This window comes from Necator americanus, chromosome II, assembly GCF_031761385.1.
Source record: "Necator americanus strain Aroian chromosome II, whole genome shotgun sequence".
Classification (NCBI taxonomy): domain Eukaryota; kingdom Metazoa; phylum Nematoda; class Chromadorea; order Rhabditida; family Ancylostomatidae; genus Necator; species Necator americanus.
In genome coordinates this window covers 12476151-12497354 of record NC_087372.1, presented here as the reverse complement: position 1 = coordinate 12497354, position 21204 = coordinate 12476151, and the positions used below count along the sequence as shown (strand labels likewise).

At 40.7% G+C, this 21204-nt stretch overlaps 2 protein-coding genes across 3 annotated transcripts; one reads left to right on the top strand and one right to left on the bottom strand.

Annotated features, from left to right (window-relative positions):
* Positions 1–2704: 2704 nt before the first annotated feature.
* RB195_017641 (uncharacterized protein) lies at positions 2705–4643 on the top strand (the record flags this gene model as incomplete). Its single annotated transcript, XM_064184725.1, has 4 exons — positions 2705–2790; positions 4152–4323; positions 4390–4468; positions 4534–4643. 4 exons carry the CDS (start codon positions 2705–2707, stop codon positions 4641–4643), a joined length of 447 nt encoding a protein of 148 aa, XP_064040606.1.
* Positions 4644–6647: 2004 nt separating this feature from the next.
* On the bottom strand, positions 6648–20861 carry RB195_017640 (uncharacterized protein; the record flags this gene model as incomplete). 2 transcript variants are annotated; one of them, XM_064184723.1, is made up of 20 exons in its annotated part: positions 6648–6713; positions 6794–6866; positions 8791–8895; positions 8963–9057; positions 9118–9196; positions 9250–9349; positions 10007–10079; positions 10144–10224; positions 14630–14719; positions 15657–15739; positions 15886–16013; positions 16097–16206; positions 17426–17596; positions 17707–17864; positions 18777–18925; positions 18990–19096; positions 19151–19196; positions 19255–19333; positions 19392–19449; positions 20694–20861. In XM_064184723.1, the coding sequence occupies 20 exons, from the start codon at positions 20859–20861 to the stop codon at positions 6648–6650; spliced, it is 2019 nt and encodes a 672-aa protein (XP_064040604.1). The 2 variants fall into 2 exon arrangements, with proteins under 2 accessions (XP_064040604.1, XP_064040605.1); XM_064184724.1 differs by having other exon boundaries at positions 20694–20843.
* Positions 20862–21204: the final 343 nt, after the last annotated feature.

Below are 21204 nucleotides of genomic sequence, written 5' to 3'. Positions count from 1 at the left end.
TAGCACAATAATGAACTAAAAGGAACAGAAACGATTAAATACGTCGAATTTTCACTTTCTGAATGTACGAATCGTGGTTCTATCAGTATTCAAATTCTCAAAAGGGAAAAAGTAGTCTTTCTTTCAAAGTTGACGTGTTTCGAGTACTTTTCTACGTGAGAAACGAAAAAAAAGTAATATGACACATTTTAAAAAATTCTACGAGCTAACAATCATTAGTGGTATCTAACTAACAAAATTGGTTCCGTTTAAATGGAATCGACGCTAGGATCAAGCTTTTTATAGTATTATTTCCACATAGTATATATATATATATATTATAGATATACTATTATTTTATTTCATGTTATTCTTAATTGATATTTATATTTTTTTTTACATAACCACAGTTGAAGAACTGAAATCTTCACTCTCAATCTTCCCTCGAATTGGATTTTTTGAATTCTGTATTGCCCTAATGCCACCATTTCGTCTTCCAGGATCCTCTCTTCAGTTCGAAGCAACTTGTGAATATTAATAATGATATCATTTTAGACTTTCACTGCATCAAGCAATGCTATCGTGAGAATTCGTTCAGCTGCGTTGCCAAGCGACCAACCGAAGTCATTCAAAGCGATACAAGTTGAGAAAATGATCGACAATGAGGCAAACGCAAGTGCTGAACGTGAAAAGTGCTGATAGCACTTGGATATTCCCATTTCCTCACAAAGAAATTGAAGGAAGACTGAGGCAGTGTCCATGTTTGGATGATCAGAAGATAAGAGACAAGATGAGAGGATCAAATGCGGTAGATCCGATTAACGGCTGATCTCGTCCTCCTCGCGTTCTCATCTGGTCAGAGAAAATTTTGGTCTTTCCTCTCTGAGCCAGCAAATTTGCAGCGTTGTTCGTTGAAGCCTTGAAAAGATTAGTTCGACAGTATTCACAAACTCTTTGGATGAAATTTGTGGATCTCTTTTCTGGATGAATCATAAAGAAAAACTTAAATTTTTTACTGCTCTTTTTGATGAAAGTGAATAAGTGATCTGGAAAAAAATATGATTTGATGCGTCTTAATAATCTTGACTACTAACAAGAAATTCATCTTTTTTTTCAAACGATCTAAGAACTTGTCTCCGTGGAGTATCTACAGACAGATGTATTGTATCTTAAAAATTTTGGTACATTTCCGAAGTTCTGATACAATATTGATAAACTGATTTTAATGATGGTTTGCAATGATTTACAGACGATTGGAATGAAGTACATTTCCAGCAAAAGACATTTTCAGGAAGAAAGTAAACGACTACAACTAATTTGTGTACTGCCAAGTTTTTGTTGGATTTTACTGACCTAATAAATAAAAAAAAACTTCACATAGTAAGTTAATTAGTGAGGTGATGTGAGTGAGTGATTCAGGGTTCTACTGAGGTACAATTCATTAAGAACTACGGCAGCCGGAATAGAGGCTCTCTGAGATACCCGAAACTTGTCGTTGAACCACAGCGAACGTGTCTGTCTAGAAGAGGTTCTCGAACATCACGTTCCTCTAAAATGATTTGTGCCGCTTGTCCTGGGCAGAATTACAGTGGCCCCTGGACATCAGGAATCTTTTTTCCGTTTCCCTTCCATGCTGCATTTTCCAGATGATGTACTGAAAGGTGGATTAATACAAGAAATTACTCGATGTTTTGTTCTAGTTTTGCAATAATGATAGCAAATAAAAAGATGAAGGAGTTCTCCTAAAAACATTTCTTTTGATTCAAGAATTCGAGAAATTATGCGAATTCGGCGAAATATGTTTACAAAATCAAATTGGCCAAGTAAAGTAAAAGTAGTGGTAATGAGATGCTTAATTGTCATTCTGTTGAGAAGTAGTAGCATAGGAAACAATGAATGTTATGTATTTACTTAATTTACACACATATTTGCAATTTTGTGCAGTTGAAATGGTCGACAGGACGTAGATATGTTCCGACTGGATGAGCGCGACGCAGCTTCTGCGATGAGCGGTCGTTTTTTTCTGCTAAGGAGAAATTTTATCCCCTTCACATCTTCTTCCTCTTCCGACTCGGATGCGCATGCTCTCAGCTGATTTAGCACATTAGGAGCCGAATATACGTGGTGCTTTGGCATCAGAATTTGCTGAGTTCCCCGCCACGTCAACCAGAATCCATAAGTGTTCAAAAATACATAATTCAAGACCCACAGAGGAAGATTTAGAGCTAATTGTGTTGTTTCAACAGATAATCTTAGAAATATGCTAGAAAATATATTTTGTTCGTAGCGTAATCGTTTGGACAGAATTTTCTTTCAACACCAACACTTCAACGGCAGTTTAAGAAAGAACATATTCAAGAATATCTGGAGCACGAGAAGTGATCTGGATTACGATACGGTAGAAAAAAGGGTCTCTTTATCAGAATAGTCTCAAAACAGAGCCAAGATCTAATCTTCATAACAAGGAAGACGAAGTATGACTGATGATTTCGTCGACAGATGGGGAAAGCAACCGCAGCAGTGAACCTAACGCCCAGTTCGGTATCAAGTGTCGAAGTATTGCCGGCATTCGCACGTTGCCATAACAACAGGCGCCGTACTCGGGATTCGTTCGTTCGGACGGATTCGTCGCCGTCGTTCACTGTGTCTGCAAATAGATATTCATTTCGTGCTATAAACCAAGCGCCCAATGGCCAGTAAATATCCACTACTTTTGGGAGTACAAATGCTGATGTTGGTCGTCGACATACTTTTCAACGTGGCTGCTGTTCTCCTCTTCGGAAACAGTATCGTGCTCCTCATGATGTACATGTGCGTCTTTCTTAAAAACTTAAACGTTTTTGAAGAAAAAAACTTCTTGATTAATGTCTTCTTATTGCACCAACGAGGTTTTCTTAGTGAAACTTTATTTATGACCTTCGGATTCGATGACTTCGTCTGTATTAAAAGACCTGAAAATGGTTCGACGTTCTTTGATGCTATGCATATCGCGCGAAACTCCTCCTTTCTCCTTCCCAAGCCTCAGTGTCGTTATAAGTACAACAAACAAAAACTCCAAACGGGAAAACAAACTGATTTATCTTGATTAATCCTTTAATATTCTTTCGATGAGTAGCTTTGTACAATTCAACTCTGGGAATTAAAAACAGCAATCGAATGCTTGATTTCAATTTTTTTGCGAAGAGAAATGCTTGTTCTTCTGGTTGTTTCATAGCACCTCATTTTAGCTTCAATAAAAAAATCCTTCATCTTTTTATTTGCTATCATTATTGCAAAACTAGAACAAAACACCGAGTAATTTTTCATATGAATCCACCTTTGAGTAAATCATCTGGAAAATGCAGCATTTCCTATGTGGATTATTCCACTGTCATTGAATCGGGATAATTATTAACGCTTAAATATCTTTCGCTTCTAGTTAAATTTCACTTTTTTGGAACTTTTCCCCTTGTCACAGTAACACTGTCTTCACAACGCGCACTCTCTCGTAACTGCACAGTCGTCTGCATTCTCTTCGATCGCCATGCTTTCTCGCTAGTTTTACGAAATAGCAGATAAATTTTGAATCATAGAAGGCAAATATTGCAATGAAAAAAGTAGAGGTTTCCGTGTGGCACGGAAGTGCGTTCACAAACACACCGTGGACATCTTACTGGAACTCACGGGAAAAAAAATTACATTGCGCCTCACTCCTGCTGGAGTCTTGTTCGGCTGTGGCAAGTTAGTTGCAATTAAAATTGTAAAAAATGAAAAGCAGATTTAAAAATCAAATTATTTCTTACTAGGGTAAAATTACAACCGTAAAATTACCTTCCCTTCTTCTTTTGAGGCCGTGTGTAGAACCCCGTTGAAACGGGGTAATTTATGATGCTACATAACGTAAGCGGACTCATTCAACGCTCGAATGCAAATGTGATCGCCATTACCGCAACGCATCTGTTGGCTTTCAGCCTCAGGGCGGAGCTGGAAAAGGGTCCCACTGCGCACAGTTCTGTTGCAAGTTCACACAATCACAACGCAAGCATCGCGAATTCTAGACTAGGCGAATTTGTACGACAATTTGACCATCATCACAATATTTCTAGAAGTGGAAGGATAACTGCGAATTTCTTTAATTTTTCTTCAATTTCAATCAGAAAATATTCAAAAAAAGTGAATAGCTTATGTTTCAGCCTTCAGGATACGTTGATACTGGTGGCTGTGATCGTGCTGGTGATCGCATTCTCTTCGACGTTCGTCTTTCAAGCGGGTCTCATCTTCTTACTTGTTCGTCGTTTCTCGTACGCTCTGGTTTCTGCGCTCTTCTACCTCGCTATTTCCATCGCCATGCACTACATTTCGATGGTTGGTCCTTCGGAACTCATTAATCTAATATATTTTTGCAGCAAAATCGACTGCCCTTTATTTAAGGACACTCGATGGGAGACTCCGACATCCTCTATGTTCAGCACCAGTTACATCCTTATCCTGTACACTGCTCACAAATTTTGTAAGTGCACAACATCTCCGTTTAAATGAATGTCATCTTTAAAAAAAAGTAATTTTCCGATTTAGGTGCAGTCATTTACTATTCCACATATAAAAGAGCAGCTTTATTACTAGCTGATCCTAAATACCATGGAGATTCGGAATGGTTGAGAGCCAAGATTAGGGAGAGCACATGAGTAGACCAGTTTCGTGGAGATGTTCAGCTCAGGGATGAACCAGACACCTTCTGCGGCAACTGTCCTTCGACAGCACTGTCCAGCACAACGGGATTCTCAATTTCAATTCAATTCTAGGATAACGTCTTAGGTGCATTTCTGTGTCTGCTCAGCAGATAAAAATTATCACTTACAGGAGTTAAAGTTTCTAATAAAGAGAAGTTTTGATCCTCACGAATCCGTTCTTCAGGAGAACCCTCTAAGATAAATACACCTAAAAGACGATGGAATGAGTGGTGTGATTTCTGAAATTTTTTTGAAGATTTTTTGACTGGATGAACTAAAACTGGAGTAGGAATTCTGTTCGAAGTTTTGCACTTATCGGCTTCATTGCAAGCAAATAACTATAGAGAAAGGTCTAAAGTCTGGGATAAAGTTTCTGGTTGTGTCAATCCGCTTGGGACGCTTCAGCCCTTTTTGACTGCAATTCGGAATCGTTGAGGTTTTAAACGAATGTGTGTTGACCAATACAACGAGTTGACAGCAATTTACCGTCCCTAGGGGGATGAAGGTCTTGGCTGACACAAATGTGGTTTCAAACCATCGAACTTACAGTCAGTCACAGTCACGAGATCGCTCACCAACATCGCTTCACTTGCAGACAACCTCAAGGAAATGACCAATAATTTCGTTTCACCAGTATTAGTATTTCTATGATCGCACCAAATCCTCTTCATCCGCCTTATATAGAAGAAATCACTTGTGTTCCAGTTTATCGTTTGTGTTGCTAAACCTATGTTCTTTTTTTTTGATTTTTTTTGACTTTTTTTTTGTTTTTTTTATGAAGTGCCGTTTATTTTCTTGCTGTTTGGTCTGTGTTATGATTTTCTGACTTGTTTTATCTAACGCTGTGCAACTTTTGTTGCACAAATAAATAGAAATAAGTAAATAAACAAATCTACAACAAATCTCAAATAACATGCTGCGCTACTTGTTTGCAGTTGTTCCCATCTCTCCACGGTATTTTCCCGGTAGAATTCAAGAATTCAAGAGTGTAACAAAGTCGGCAGAATTTCATGAAAGTAATTCAAATTTTATGGCGGTGTCAATATACTCAAACTGGAATTCAGAACACCTCCTTGAAGGCATCACATCACGAATCTGGGATGGTGCGGGTTTCAGGTGGGTAATGTCTACGCGGGGTCGTAGATTATGGAGAGGAGGGTGATTCCGTTCATTTCTTCCTAATTGCCGTTAAAAAAAACGGCCCGGAATATGCGGTGCGTGCACAAGCCTGGCGAGCTCCAATCGAACTCGTTGTAGAAAAAAGCACTCCGGAATGTTCGAAGCCGCATCTTCCGGGCTGTTTCGTACGACAGTTAGGAAGAAATGGACGCAGTCATCCTCATCTACATAATCTACGATCCCGTATAGGAATAACCCACCTGAAGCCAGCACCATCCCCTTCTTAGGGTGATGCCTTTAATCAGCCAGAGTAAATCCCTCTGATTTATCTGATCGTGGCTTCAAAATCGTAACGTTTGATCCTGAACCGCATTTCTTCTTTTCCTCCTAAATCTCGTTCAGAATTCAGTTCCAAAGTCAGCGTAAAAATATAAGACATCTTTGAAAAGTGACGTAGAGAGTGAAAGACGATTTTGCTTTCCAAATCTTTAATGGTTACTTTTTCTATACATCTATGCGGAAAAATAGCATTAAAGGGAGACAGAAGAACTGAACAGCACTTATTAACTATCATAATTTCATTTACATTCACTTTTTTCCAAATGCAGTTGAGGAAGAGAAGAAAACTGATAATACTTTATTTTACAGGGTTAAAAATCAGATACACTGTTAAAAATCTGTCAGTAATAAGGATATATGGCAGAGCACCATGAATGCATAGCAGCTCATTCGAAAGAGCAAAAGCCTCAGGCACTATTTAGGGCGAGTTTAGAGGAAAGCGAGCATCACCTAGCGACAGTGGTTTCGAGATGTAGTATATTGACGAATTTGACAAAATTTTCATTCATTCTCATCCTCATCGCTGCTATGAATACTAGGACGTCTACTTGTGGCCGCCGATGGTACCTGAAGCAGAAGTGGTTTGAGAGGTTGAAGTGGTTTTTAAGGACAATTGGTCCGAACGAAAAAAAGTGACGGGTACTTGCCTTTCCTTCATTTTCTATAATAATGTTGTCAATATCAGGGTGCAACTTTTCCAAAGCCATGCGGCGACAGTCCCTTAAAAGGAAGAAAATTAAGCAGTCTTAAGTGCTTTCTAGAATTTCTTCTCAAAGGTAACATACCACGAATCTGACGTTGTGAAGGAAAAGCTAAAGATGAGGTTGTAGATTGCGGAATCCCGCGTGGTTCTGCTCATCTCTCATTAATCGTCGTAATAAAACAGCGTGCAACCTTTTCCCACCACGATATCAATGGCATCGCCCCACCCTTGCGCACGCACCGCATCTACGTGCGAGCGGTCGAGGATTACTGAGGTCCTTCACCAACCTATTCAAGTAAAACCAATGAATAAGCTGTTGAGGGGACAGGAACGTGTGCATAGAGGAGCGTGCTAACGTACCACGTAGGAAATAAAGCGTTTCTCGCGCCGGTTTTTTTTTTACGATTACGGATAGATGAGCGAAACCACCCAGGATCCCGCAATCTACAATTCGATTTCTAGTTTTTACCAGCGGATGTCTCTCACCACGTCAGATTCGTGGCATGCTGCCTTTGAAGTAAGTGACCGAAGCATTAGGTACAACTAGATGGTTTATTACAGAACTAAAAGCGATCCTCATCTTCAGGTGATTAAAACATAGATAAAGATTCAAATTTTCGGAAGCTTTTTTTCTATTCAGAACAGCAGTTAAAAGTGAACATGAACTGAGTTGGCAAAAATCGTAGCGGTCAAATAGAAGCTTTGAAAAAGAAACGTTGAAGTTAGGGAAAAGGACAAAAGAGAACTCAAATTTGCCGTAATATTTCTTCTGTGGATATACGATAAATTTTGTTCCAGACAATTCTCAAAGATACGTTAAAAGCATCTTAGAAAACGAAGCTTAATAAATATCACATCGTTCTAAATGATCTGCACCATTTCTTTCACATATACCTCTTTTAAACTCAATCCTCCCAAGTATTTTTGTATCCTCATACATCGTTTTTTCTCTGCCAAAAATAAAAAATGTAAGTCAAGGGTTCTTCACCAAAATTCGAATACCATGTCCAAAAACGGTTAATATGTCCGGTGTCCGTTGACCGTTAGTAGATTTTTACAAGGGATTATAACATAGCATTAAATATTTAAATAGGAAAAGTCGATAGTTTCACAAAAACTGCGTAGCATATTCGCTATTTTCGCATGATGTAGCTCCAGTGGGCAACGTTTTAATTTGTGGATAGCAGAATTGTGCTTAAAGGCATCGCCCCACGAATCTGTGGTGGTATGGATTTCCGATGGCCAAAGACTATACGAGGTCGTAGATTGCACAAACGGGTGAAATCCCCCTCAGTTCTTTCTAATCGCGGTAAAAAACGGCCCGGAAGATACTGTGCATGCACAAGGCTGGCGCGCTCCAACAGAACTTCAAGCCGGGACGCTGTTTTCTACGACGACGCGCCACCGTTGTGCACCCGCCGCATCTTCCGGGCCGTTTTTTACGGCGATTGGGGAAAAATGAGCGGGATCCCACTCGTTCCTGCAATCTACGACCTCGTATAGCCTTTGGCCATCGGAAATCTATACCACCCCAGATTCGTGGGGTGATGCGTTTGAATCGGATTTATTTTTCCTTCTTGTGCCAACGAAGTTCTGGTGAAATTTTGTTTATGGTCTGCACCTAAAACACTTGGAATATTTTCAACCCATTCGCATTCGCAATGTCCAGGTTTCAAGAACGGAGGACTTGGAGATCCTTGTCCCAAAAGACGTCAAAATTGATGCAACTGATGAGATTTCTATGCAGAACATACAATCATCTCTCCATGTAGATTATTTTTCGAAGAACAATCTAATTGAGAGCTTCTCCAATACAGTTGGGAGGTTTTTTCTTTACGTTTGTAGCCGTGTAATCAAAGTGGATCTGCTATTCTATGCATATTTATTGATTATTTTGTTACTTTATGATATTTTATAAGTTTTAATATAAAATTATGACACCTGTAAAATACTCCCAGACTGTTCCAGTCGAGCAATTCACTAAGCCGTTCTGTCCTGTTTCGTTGAATAATTCGTTGTCGTCGAGACATTCCGCAGAAATCGTACCTACAAAGAGTTTGGGAAGTAATAACAACAGTTGCGAAGTAATCTTTGGAAGTAAGAAGATGCTCACATGATTTGGGCTAATTGTCGTACGGATTCTTCCGCGTTCTTGAATCGTCGATCTACGACATAGATACCGTAGGATGATGGGTCTTCGACGTGTTCCTGCAACAGAAAAACTCCCCTAGGAGACTAGAATTTAGCGCATTTCAGACCCCAGATTACCTGCATGAAACAACCAAAACCACTGAGGTTGGTGGAAACTGATGGAATTCCCATCACTGTGCATTCAGCAGGAGTGTAGCTGAAATATCAATGCTGCAGTTGTCACCGAACACGTAATTCCTCTCCTCTTACCCCCAAGGCTCATAATAGGATGGAAACACTCCAAGATGGCAACCTCGAACGAAATCCTCGTAATCCAAACCGATGAGAGGAGAGACAGAAGACAAGAACTCTTAAACTTTGGTATATGATTGGAAATCTGCGAATGTTAACGTTCTGTTTCGCCAATGCTGAAAGCTTACGTCGGACCTGAAGCTCGGTGCGGTTGGGTAGGCGGCTGCGCTCGAAGCGGAGGGGGAGATGGAGCTAGCGGTTGAGATCGAGAGGAGCGCCTCGCTAGCACCACTCATCCTGGCGCAGTGTAGCTGGTTGGTAACACTTCAATGCCAACCAGCTACTCTGCGCCACTTCGAGCGCAGCAGCTTGCGCAACTGCACCAAGCTTAAAGGCATCACCCCACGAATCCGAGGTGGTGCAGATTTCAGGTGGAGTACTCGTATACAGGATTGGAGACTACGGAGAGGGGGGTGATTCCGTTCATTTCTTCCTAATTGTCGTAAAAAACGGCCCGGAACATACGGCTTCATTCGTTTTGGAGCACCATTTGGTACAAGAGGTTCGATTGGAGCGCGCCAGTCTTGTGCGGCGCCGCATCTTCTGGGCAGTTTTTTTACGGCAATTAGCAAGAAATGGACGGAATCACCTCCCTCTCCGTAGTCTCCCGTCCCGTATACGAATACTCCACCTGAAATCTGCACCACCTCAGATTCGTGGAGTGATGCCTTTAAGATCGTTGCGACCCAACAACTACAGGAGTAGAAGCACATACCAGGATGGAAGACTACTTTTACTCTATCGTGACGATCGTTAAGAAGTCGTGTCCTTCGTAGGGCACTAAGAACCTACAAATGCAAATAAGAAATAATCCATAGTTCTCAGTAGCACAAAACGAAGTTCGAAATTTACCTGATCATCTCCCCGTACCATGTTGTGCGTGCAAATCGGAGGTAAATCGTACTTTTCTGTTGCCATGATACATCTCTTCAGCTGAAAGGGAAAAACTAACTTTTATGTGCACATTCCTCAATTAGCACAATTTCCTAATGGTTTTGTATTGCTCGTACAATCCATGGTTTCGTGCGCTTCAATCGCAGCCGCTTACGCAATTTCACCGAAGTTCAGGTCTGACTCTTTTGTGGTGATAGTGCTTGGTTTCACATCAAGAGGGGAAGTCCGGCATCACTTGATATATAGGTATTCATTTGACTTATGTAAGGGATGAAAACATCATTGAACCTCCACTTGCAGTTCACAGTTTCCAAAGGATCTTTACTTTTTTGGTTTTGAACAGAAGAACATAAATTTATATATGCAGCACTTTCCAGCGGTTCATGTTCGTTTTCGCTTGTCGGCGTCGCAGCAATCGTTTGTTACTTGAAGACGTACTACGAAGAGCAGTGTCGCAGATTCAACGCGGCTTCTTTCACGTTCCATCTAAAGGACGCATGGGGCGGGCGCGACGAGGTCCTGCAGCGGCCCACATTCCGCATACTTTTCCTCGTTTCCGTGTTTCGAAATTCATTCCATTAAACACATCATTTGGTCACCGAGCGGAGCGGGCATGGAAAAACGGATGTGAGCCGATCAGATGAACAAGCACAACTCTTGAGCAATGTCAATGGCTAAAACGAAGAAGGAGGAGCTGCCGCGAAGTGGAGGTAAGCCGGGTCCCTGGGTTTGAATCCACACTCTATACAGTGTATATATAGAGTGGAAATAAACTTACCAACTGTGATCTCTTTTATGAGGGAGATTTGGGCAACGGCAAGTGCGTGAGAACTAAGATACTTCGACTGCTATGTTGCTTCCTTTGCTCCGTGAACATGCTAAGGCCACCCTACATATCTAAGGCCTGCATTAGTGACAGATTTGTCCGTTTAGTCGAACAATTATACATATCCGGTGATAACCCTCAAACCCCGGCTCCACAACCATCAGGATGGTCCTCAGGCCAAATTAATCTTTGTTGAGGCTTAGCTTAGGCTTTTTTAAAGGCTGCGTTGTTTGTTTCGCTCACAAGAGGGATCACAGGCGCTAAACGGCATCGGAAGAAAGACGTGAACAATGCTTCCAAGTCCCCACAATGTTACTTTGGCACTTTTCGTCATGTTGCCCAAATGTGAGAAGGTTGACAGAGAGAATGACCCTGAAGGCCAATAGGAAAGGTTGCTTCCTATTTTGCTGTTTTCACACTGAACAGGAACGTTTGCAAGCAAGTAAGGAGTGGGCATGCATGTCCAAGCGGAGTGACAATTTGCTGTGAATGTAAATGACGGGGTAGAAAACGACTTGGAACCAACAATATTATTTATTATTTATTATTTATTATTTGCGCAATATTTCGACCAGTGTAAAGCGACCGCGGATAATGTGAGAAAAGATGCAAGTATATAACGTAACTCTTCTTTCCTTTTCTTTCAGTTTTTTCTTCAGACATTTCTTTTTCTTTCACAACTTATGTATTTTCCATAACTTACGTAGTTTTTTTTACAGCTTTCTCGCGTTTCTATCGTTCGCCCAACTTATGGTCTTCTTCACAGTTTTCGTAATTTTTCTTTTTTAGTGTACTTTAAGTTCACCTTGTGTCGTTACTGTCCAACTCTAGATTATGTACAGTGGCTGCTTCACAGTTGTCGTGTTCATCAACTGCAACTGTTGATGTTCATCAACTCTCACAAATGTTGATTTCACAATGTTCTTCACATGTGGTGAAAAGAAGCTGCAGTAAATCAACATCTTTTCTGCTCATTCAGGATTCACATGTATTGTTGTTTTCTTGTTACACTAACCTGACCTTTAGGAATGTAGACAAAATTCTAACTTTTGGTTTCTCTACATTGCCGACGCTATGGTCATCTAAAGCAGCTGTGCACATGGAGCTGCTACCATTATTGTACCACGATGTCGTCAGCGTCTGTCATGGTCCACAATGGTTGCGGTAAGGAATGTACATGTATTGATTCGACTTCACACCAACGTAGAACCTTTATCTTCATTCCGCAGTAGACATCCACCAACTTATCGCCATACTTCCTCCCGGACCTATCCATCTGTCAGTCGTCAAGAACGTCAGGCCCATCCCCCCGCTCCTCTATTCCGCGCACTTTTCGCTCCGCCGAATTTGGTCATTTCGCCTCTGAGAAAGCCGCACTTCCATGTTTCGAAATCCATTCCATTAAACCCATCATTGGGACACCGAGCAGAGTGGGCATGGAAAAGCGGATGTGAGCCGAACAGAAAAACGAGCAGCTCTCGAACAATGTCAACGGCTCAAAAGGAGGAGCTGCCGCAAATCTTACCCAGCCCAGTTTTTCTACAAGAGAGGAATTGTGGAATTACCACAAAGATGACAAAAGATTATCGAACAAAATGGAAAATATATCAGTCCCTAGTGAGTGGCTGATTAAACCTCGCTCATGTTTATTGTAATGTGTATGTATAGAGCGGCGATGAAGACTGAGTATTTATATATGGTGTACTGTATGCAGTCGAGTACACATGCCACAATGAAGTGACTAAGTCAGTATACATCTAAGCCATGAAGGCTTGATAACAGTTAGGCTGCACTAGCCCGCAGGGCGCGTTAAGTGACAGAACATAGTGCAGGAGGCCAGGCATAGAGCCAAAGTATAGGGAATCCACAGGATGGCACGGTGGTAGATTAGGGCAACTATGGCCTCTTCGTGCTAGCGTCCTCTATTCCCCCACTCATGCATGTTATCTTCTGGGGTATTTATGCCAGTTCCTCCTAGAGGCCACATTTGAGTCTCGAAACTGGGGCTAGGATCGAGGACGGAAAAAGCAGCGTCCGTCGACGTCACTTGGTTTTAAGGAGTTAGTTCTCAAAATCCTTGTTTCTCGGCAATTCAGCACGAAAAAACACATAGGTCTTATCGATTTAGTTCCGGGTTTTCGGATCCTACGAATGGAAATTAAGCTAAAGGCAAGCAAGTGTTGGATTTTCCGACCAGCAAGCGGGAGAACAGGAAGCTTCAATTTGCACTACTCTAAACTCAGACGAAAACTCTTCTCAACTATGTTTAACTCCTTTTTCTGCAGAGTTGCGCGTTGGATTAATCTACTTCCAGCCGAAATTATGTCTAGTCCAAATTCGAAGACATTCAAAAGCAGGCTATCCAAATTAAATGTTCTACCTATTCTAGGTATGAGGGAGGCCTAAAATCTCATTGTTTCAGAGACGTGGAGCAAGTTCCTCCTCTAACAAGCGACCACAATAAGCATTCGATTGATATGTGTTTTTAGTTCACAGTTTTTAGTTCCTCTTTTTCTGTTGTTCATTATAAAACTAGCTAGCTGGAATTCTGCCTTGATATGCTCTTCAAATTCGTCCCTACAGTTGGTCCTTATCCTCTATTGGTGGTGGACAAGGATAGCAAAGTTGGTGAGCCCTTGCGCTTAAGGTCCCCCATCCGTTCGCCGAGGGTCCTTGACGGATTCCTCCGTTCGAGGTTAGGTTGTTCACCCAAACCCTGGTATCTGCTTATCTGTCGTGGCGTTCTTGATCTGGGGAAAGGATCTCGCGTGAGGATTTCTCACCTTCTGTAGCAGGAGAATGGCCTGCCAACCCACCACTCCTCATGCTCTGAAGGGCCAGTCTTGTTGTGTAAAATTCAGGCGAAATTCTAGTAAGCTCTGTTCCATCTTGTTTTTTTGTTCTATGGCACACCTGCAGGTGTTTCCAGTAAATAAATAAATAAATAAATAAATAAATATTTGGTCCAAGCAACTCTATACGCCGTTAGCTCTTCAATATCTGCGTGATCACTTCCATTCTCTGGTTTTGTTTTGATCTATTGTGACCATGCTAATGAACATTTCACAGAATCAGTAATTGTGTAAGTAAACATGCATTCATTCCCATCTTCATGCTAAGATAAACTTGACGAGAAGACGTAGGACGGAGGATTGCCTGAAAACAGCAGGAGGAAGCTGACGCATATCCAGGACGCGGTGCATGACCCAGCCGAGAAAACCCGGAGATGTTAAGTTATAATCAAATCGTTATGATTGCTAACTCCTTCGGATCAGGGGTAGTGTTTCCGATGCTCATCTGGCCACAATTATTGAAGTTGTCTCTTGGTAAATTAGGTGCAAGGGACAGACTATCGCGATGACAATTGCGCTACGCGGGTGATAAGTGGTCTGAGTAGCGTTTAGTGTAGAATACAAAAACTACAGGCGCAAAAAAGCCAACTACAAAAAGTGTGGACGTGGAACACAGAAATATGAAATGTCTGAATCTGAGACATAGAAAAAGGTGACTAACTACTAGAACACATACCACTAACTCCACCCAAAAAACATATGCCACAAAACATTTAAATTGCATAAGAAACTTTACTCGAGGTAGTACACAGGGAAAGACGCTTACCAACACTTTTTCTGCAGGTGATAGGAGGTCTTGACCATCAGGTAGATGACCCTGTAGGCACACGTCGAACATGCGCTGACCAATACTCTCCTAGAAAAAAGCATACAAATAATCTCACAAGTTTTGGGTCATTGCACAAATTATTCTGTAGATTATTCATTATTCTCTCATTTTTTTAACTGAGATAAAGAAGTTTTCTTTTTTATTTTGAAAAATTTAGATCTGAAATATGCTTCCTTTTCTTCTGTCTTGCTGGTAGATTATCAATGCCCCTCTCCAAAATCAACTTCTCTATGGCCGAAAACACCCACAAAATTCGTTCTGACCCTGTATTTTTAAGAATAACTTGGTCTAAGAACTACAGTGTTATTACTGCATCAATACTGCTAGCTTACTTGCTTAGCCGTGACCAACGAGCTGGCTCTGTATCAAGATCTTTGCGGGTTTTGATCTACGGGGTCATATGCGGGTCGCATCCTAATTAGTATTAGTGGAGCGATTGCACCACGCGGATATCCGCTAACATCACGGCGCTACCTAGGTAAGCACAACGATTTGGACTATTTTGGTTTCCATTTTAGGAAGTGATGACTCATTCTGGATGAGGGATTTGAGAGGATATATCACAACTGATCTGACTTTCCAGGTTCTGACGACGCCGAAACGTTAGCAACAAAGTTTGTTAACAATCTTGGCTGTTGCTTAAATTTGGCTATCGACAAGTTGCATCAATACTGTTTTTCAGAACTTGAAAAAAAAACAAAAGGATGTAAAGCGAAAGAAACAGGGTCTGAGAGGAAAAAAAATAAAGGGAGAAAGATGAATTAAACAAGCGAAATAGAAGATTAATTGAAAAAGCGCTAAACACAAAATAAAAAAAAGTTTCGCACATTCTGTCAACAAAAAACTGAACACAAACAAGAAATCATTTCCTGACTTTTTATCCAAAAAATTAGCAAGGAAACAAAAAAGTGCACGTATATAGGTCTTGAAAAACGTCAATGACGAAATTTTAGAGTTACTTTACCTTGATTCTGTCTACGGCCTCTTTCAGCTGCTTTGTGACAGCTTGACCTTTCAAAGACTCAACGTTGAAGGAATTTGAAGGTGCTGAAATGAAATAATTTTTCTATCAGAATACGAACAAGAATAAAACTATCAGAACTAAAGTAAAGTAAAGATGAACGAATTCAAGAAGAAGATAATTTCAAGAAATAAAGTTAAATAACAACAAAAATGAAAGTTTAAATAATTACCTGGATAAATAATGAAAGTGACGACAGTGACCCCCTTATGACGAGGATCGTTGGTAGTCTGAAGATAGTGGTTAAGGCGAGCCAATGACTCGATGAAAAGGTCCCCTCCTTTGTTTGAAAACTCATATCTACAATAATGAATTTATAAATGGGAAAAATTAAAGTTGAAATTGAGGAAATCGATAAAACGTTCTACAAAAATCGGGAGAACCTTCCAGCAGTGAACAGATACAGTGTTTTGTCCAGGTCAAAATCCAAATGTCCATGAAAATGCCCTCGAACAAAATTGTGAATCTTTTCTTTTGCAAGTGAATGCAAATTCTGAAAAAGGGAAACTTTTAAAAAGAAAAGAAGGAGACAAAGAGATGTTAAATTTTACATATATCTTTTTTTTGCAATAATTAATGTCTATGAGGTTAGTACCTCCCTAGTGAGCAACTGTTTTCCCGTTAATGATTTACTTGTGTTCTCCAGAAGAAAAAAAAGAAAAAAACGTGAGTGAATGAAGAAAAAGGAAAGAAAGAAACATGAAATATGTCTCCGAAATTATGCTTTAAACCTTCTCGAGAGCTCTCTCATCGAATAAACAAAGAAAGAATACAAGAGATTTCATGAAAGTAAATAGAGGTCAAGAAATCTCAGCGGGTGTTGCAGAAGTTTCTTTTCGATCAAAGGTTGTTATTGGATATTACCGCAAATATGACAATAATGTAATCAAGTATGTATTTTCCGTTATTCCTTGCTACCTCCCCCCAATCTCTCTATTAATTTATTTATTTCGTTCCATCAAAAATTGACCAGACTAAAATTGCCATTTTTGTACTTGCTAAAGCATTTCTGAGCAGTAGTTTGCTTATGATACCCGTTCTACACACCCAGCAGAAGTTCCGAGTTGCTTCGCTGGCCTTGCGGCTTCAGCCTGAAAGGCTAAGAAGAACAAAAGTCGAAAATGCTGATTTTTGCTTGAAAAAAACTCCACATTAGGTCAGATTATGCTCTTCATAGTCAGGATATTCAGAGAAACAACGAAATGAATACTGTCTTTTTAAATAACAGGTAAATCGTTTCTGAATAACAGTAAATGTAAAAACTTTTAAAATTTATGTCACAACCTAGTTCAGAGCATTTCATTCAGATTAGCTGGTGTAAGTTTTATAATAATGTTATAGCAATAAATGAAGGATGAAAGAACTGTTGACAAAAAAAAAAACATGTGGACACAACTTCATACGATTACAGAAAAGTTGTACACGAAAAAAAAAACAATCTGAGAATTATTCACAATCAAGTAATGTGGACGTAAACAATAAATTTAAACACTAATAAACGGACCAAACCAAATCTTGGTTCGCTGATTAATTTCTCAGAAAATGTAAACCTGAGAATGGAACGGGAACTAAAGAAAAAAGAAAATAACAGAGGGAAAACCAAAAACTACAAGAGAAATGAAAGTAACCAAGAAAAAGAACCGAAAGGGAAAAGGAAGCAAAGAAAAGGATTGTGAATAATACTTCTGAAAACTTCTAAAAGTTGCACTCACCTGGAATTCGTGTAGAGCCGCGAATTTCACAACATTCAATCCATTTGGTGTGAGAAGATCCGGTTTTCGCATAAGGAGATATTCAGCCTCCAATCCCGTAATCTCGGATACGGTAGTGAAGATGTGAGCCGAATGACAGGCAGCTCGTTCGAGACAGTATTGGTGATAGATCTGAAATACAGAGTGACTTTGTTACCAATTCTAAAGTATGTGGTGACGTTTTACTCCTGGCAGATGAGAATAGGGCTGGTTCGCTGGCTGGTCAAGTGCAAAAGACTCGCTCGTCGTTTTCCGGCTTCCTCATCCAGATTGAAAGAGCCAAGGTTGTTGTAGAAGTCACAGCCTCCAGCGCATAGGTGTCTTCCGAGTAACGTTGCATGTGTTGTGTATACTGTAGCAACATCAAGTTTCCATAATCGTGACATGAGAAGTCCGACACCTGGAAGGTAAGGTGGAACTTTTGGATAGTAGTCTATTTTTACTTCATTTTTTTTCAAGAAAAAAGATCCCTTGTCTAAAATATTTATACAAGTCTAAAAGATGCCACGTTCTCTGGATAAAAACACTTTTCTGGTGAGAAAAAAGGACCGTCAAGTCAACCACCAAGGAGATCTTAGCAGACAGCAGCAGAATAACAGCGCGAATCAGCTCTTTTCTCTGAAGGCGCAACTTCAGAGTTCCGAAGGTTAATGCTTAAGTTTCCCTCCACATGGTTTGATGGTCCTGCCTTTCCCGGAATGTTGCATGTTTGTGTTTATTTGTGAATATTTTGTCGTGCAGGCTACAATGATGCATTATCACCACCGTAAGATACTGTATTTACCTGCGCAGTTACTTGCTTTTGTTTCACGATTCCTGCTTAAATGCAAAGGGAGTCCATCCCAAGCTAAAGAATATCCGCCTCGAAAGCGTTGCCTCTTGCGACATATGTAAGATCTAGTTCGGCAAAATCAAGAAGGAAGATCTCAGAAGATGTCCGGAGGTGCATCGGCAGATGGAGTTGGATTAGGATGTGCTACGTTTCGCTGTGGAGAGGTACCCGCACTTCACCATTAGAGCCCTCGGTTAGAATCAATCCGTGATTGTACGTGGGAGGGCAAAGCACGGGAACAACGAAAGTTTACTAAAGAGCCGCGGAGGGAAAATTATCCATAAACCTAGTACTTTCTTAAGTGTTCTGCCGAATCAAAGCGACACGTTCAACGCAACGCACGCTCTTTCTCTGCTCTGCTCTTCTTAAAATTGAAAGAAAATTGCATTAACCCAGCAGAAAACGCATTAGACGGCAATCATCTTAAGCCATGGAAGCTAATCCAAAAAGTGTGTAACCAACAAGTAACCAGTCTCATACCTGCTTGCCATTCATGGAAATGAGCAACAACCAAAGGCTGGTAGTCGGAAATGGATTCGACAAAATTCTTCAAAAATATTGCAACCATAAAACCAAAAATTACGGCGTCGTTCGATTCAATGTCTTCGTGAGGAATCCCAATTCGGCAGCTGTAATTGGACGTGAGGCAGAGATTTCCGGATACAACCACCATAGCTTCCAATCGATGCTCACCGATCAAACAACTCTTGCTTCCACTCATTCATTTTACAAGCACCCGATCCTATGTCGAATAGGATTACTTTTGGATATCCGTCAATAAGCCAGCGTCCATACATGCACTAAAATTAGTTCATCGTTTTTCCAGTCACAAATAATAAATAAAATAAATAAACCTTAAATCCAGAAGCATGCATTAGCTTCATCGCAGCTCTGATGGTCCTGGAAAAAACAGCACTGGGTGCAGAGCAACGTAGGTGAAATACGCGGAAATACCTGCCTGTTCTCAGGTTCCACTTTTTCCACCTCTAATCTCCATCGATCGTCTTTCATCGGACCAAACATACAATATTGATCTCCTGGATAATTAAGCGGAATAAAGCAGCGGTCTTTCTATCTGGAACTGTGTGGACTCACCTAATTCCTCAATGCTAATTTGAGCTTTACTCCTGAGAACTGTGTATATGCCGCCAATCTGAAAAGGGAACAATTATTATTGGAGTCCGTTCGGGGGAGGAGGGAGACGTTTTCTCATGGATAAAAGTTTAACCCAAGAATCAGAAAAACAACTGGATTTTTTTTTACAAATTGACGAGTTTTCTTTTGTCACCAGTGATAAGTCTTAGTCTGTTCGATTACTGCTTCTTGTGGATTTTTTTTGCTTAATAAAACGGTTTGCAGTCGATTATTCATTCTGTAACTTCAGGTAATCCTCTCCAGCGACCGATTTGTGGTTCTTAGCCTTGCAGCTGCAAAAATTCATTGTGGACAACGCTATCCAGTGGCCGAAAAGCAGTTTCTTTGTACTACATATCGCATATGCAGGGCTTAACTGTACTTTGCTCCGCCTTCGTGTACCGTATAGAAAGGATAAAGTCACTGGGATCCACCTGGAATGCACCAACGCGTTTTACTGAAATTCGTAGTCGTTGAGGATTTGGAACGCGTGTTGGTTTATACAATGACTTGCCGTATTATGTTAGTGCATCTATCAAGCCAGACAAATGTGGTACAAATTTATTGACCCAGAGGGATGAAGGGCTTTGTTGGCAGCTGGACGGTTTCGAACCACCGATCGTGTAGCCACAGCGTACCTCTTACTGACTGCCGCTTACAGGCATCACTCCACGAATCTGGAGTGGTGCGGATTTCAGGTGGGTTATGCCTATACGGAATCGTTGATTATGGAGAGGAATGTGATTCCGTCCATTTCTTCCCAATTGTCGTAAAAAAACGGCAAGGAAGATGCGGCACGTGCACAAGGGTATCGCGCTCCAATCGAACTTGTTGTGGAAAATAGCGCCCCGGAACGCTCAAAGCCGCTCAAAGCATCTTCCGGGGAGTTTTTTTTACGACAATTAAGAACAAATGAACGTAATCATTTTCCTCCCCATAATCTACGACCCCGTATAGGCATAATCCACCTGAAACCCGCACCATCCCAGATTCGTGGAGTGATGCCTTTAATCGTTCACTTCGCAGTAGTGTATGTAACAGCCGTTGTTACTGTTGCTGTTGTTTAACTACCCATGTTTGAGGGATTGTCGATAAAGTAGTGAGCATCCCGTGTGGCAACGACACAAAAAAATACATATACGAGCTACTTCAGCACACCCTTACTATTTATTTTTTGTTTTTCAAGAACTAGTTCATAACAATATAAGTTGAAATAGTTCTGTATAATTATTTCGAGGTGTGCTAGGTGGTAGGTGACCTTACCTTGTTGGCTACCTCCCATGCACATTCGAACACGAATCGACCTTCTTCTCGAGCCGTGAGTCCGGCATCTAACGGTAAAATTTCACGATCTCGAAGTTCTTCGCCAGCTAGCGCCCTCGCAACCTTCGAGTACGACAGGTTGCGAGGCATGCCCGAATGAGCCGCCATCGTTGATGCTGAATGTGTTATTGTGGAATTTTCAAGTGAAACAACAATACAGATTATGGAATCACCAAATTCCAATCGAATCTGTCGAATACGTAAATACGTAATATAAAATATTCGAAGGCGAATTGTTAGAGTTGCGGAAAATTCCGAACATATCAACATATTACGTAGTGGCAGAACGTTTCAGTTGGAAAAATCACTTGTAAAAATGTTATTCCAAAGTAAGAAGTAAAAGAAAGTAAGTTAACGTGGGATTATATATGTCCGCGACACTGTCGGCGAATCTTTTCGGCACGAGCGATTTCTTTCTATGTCATAAATAAGGTAAACGACCTTTTACACT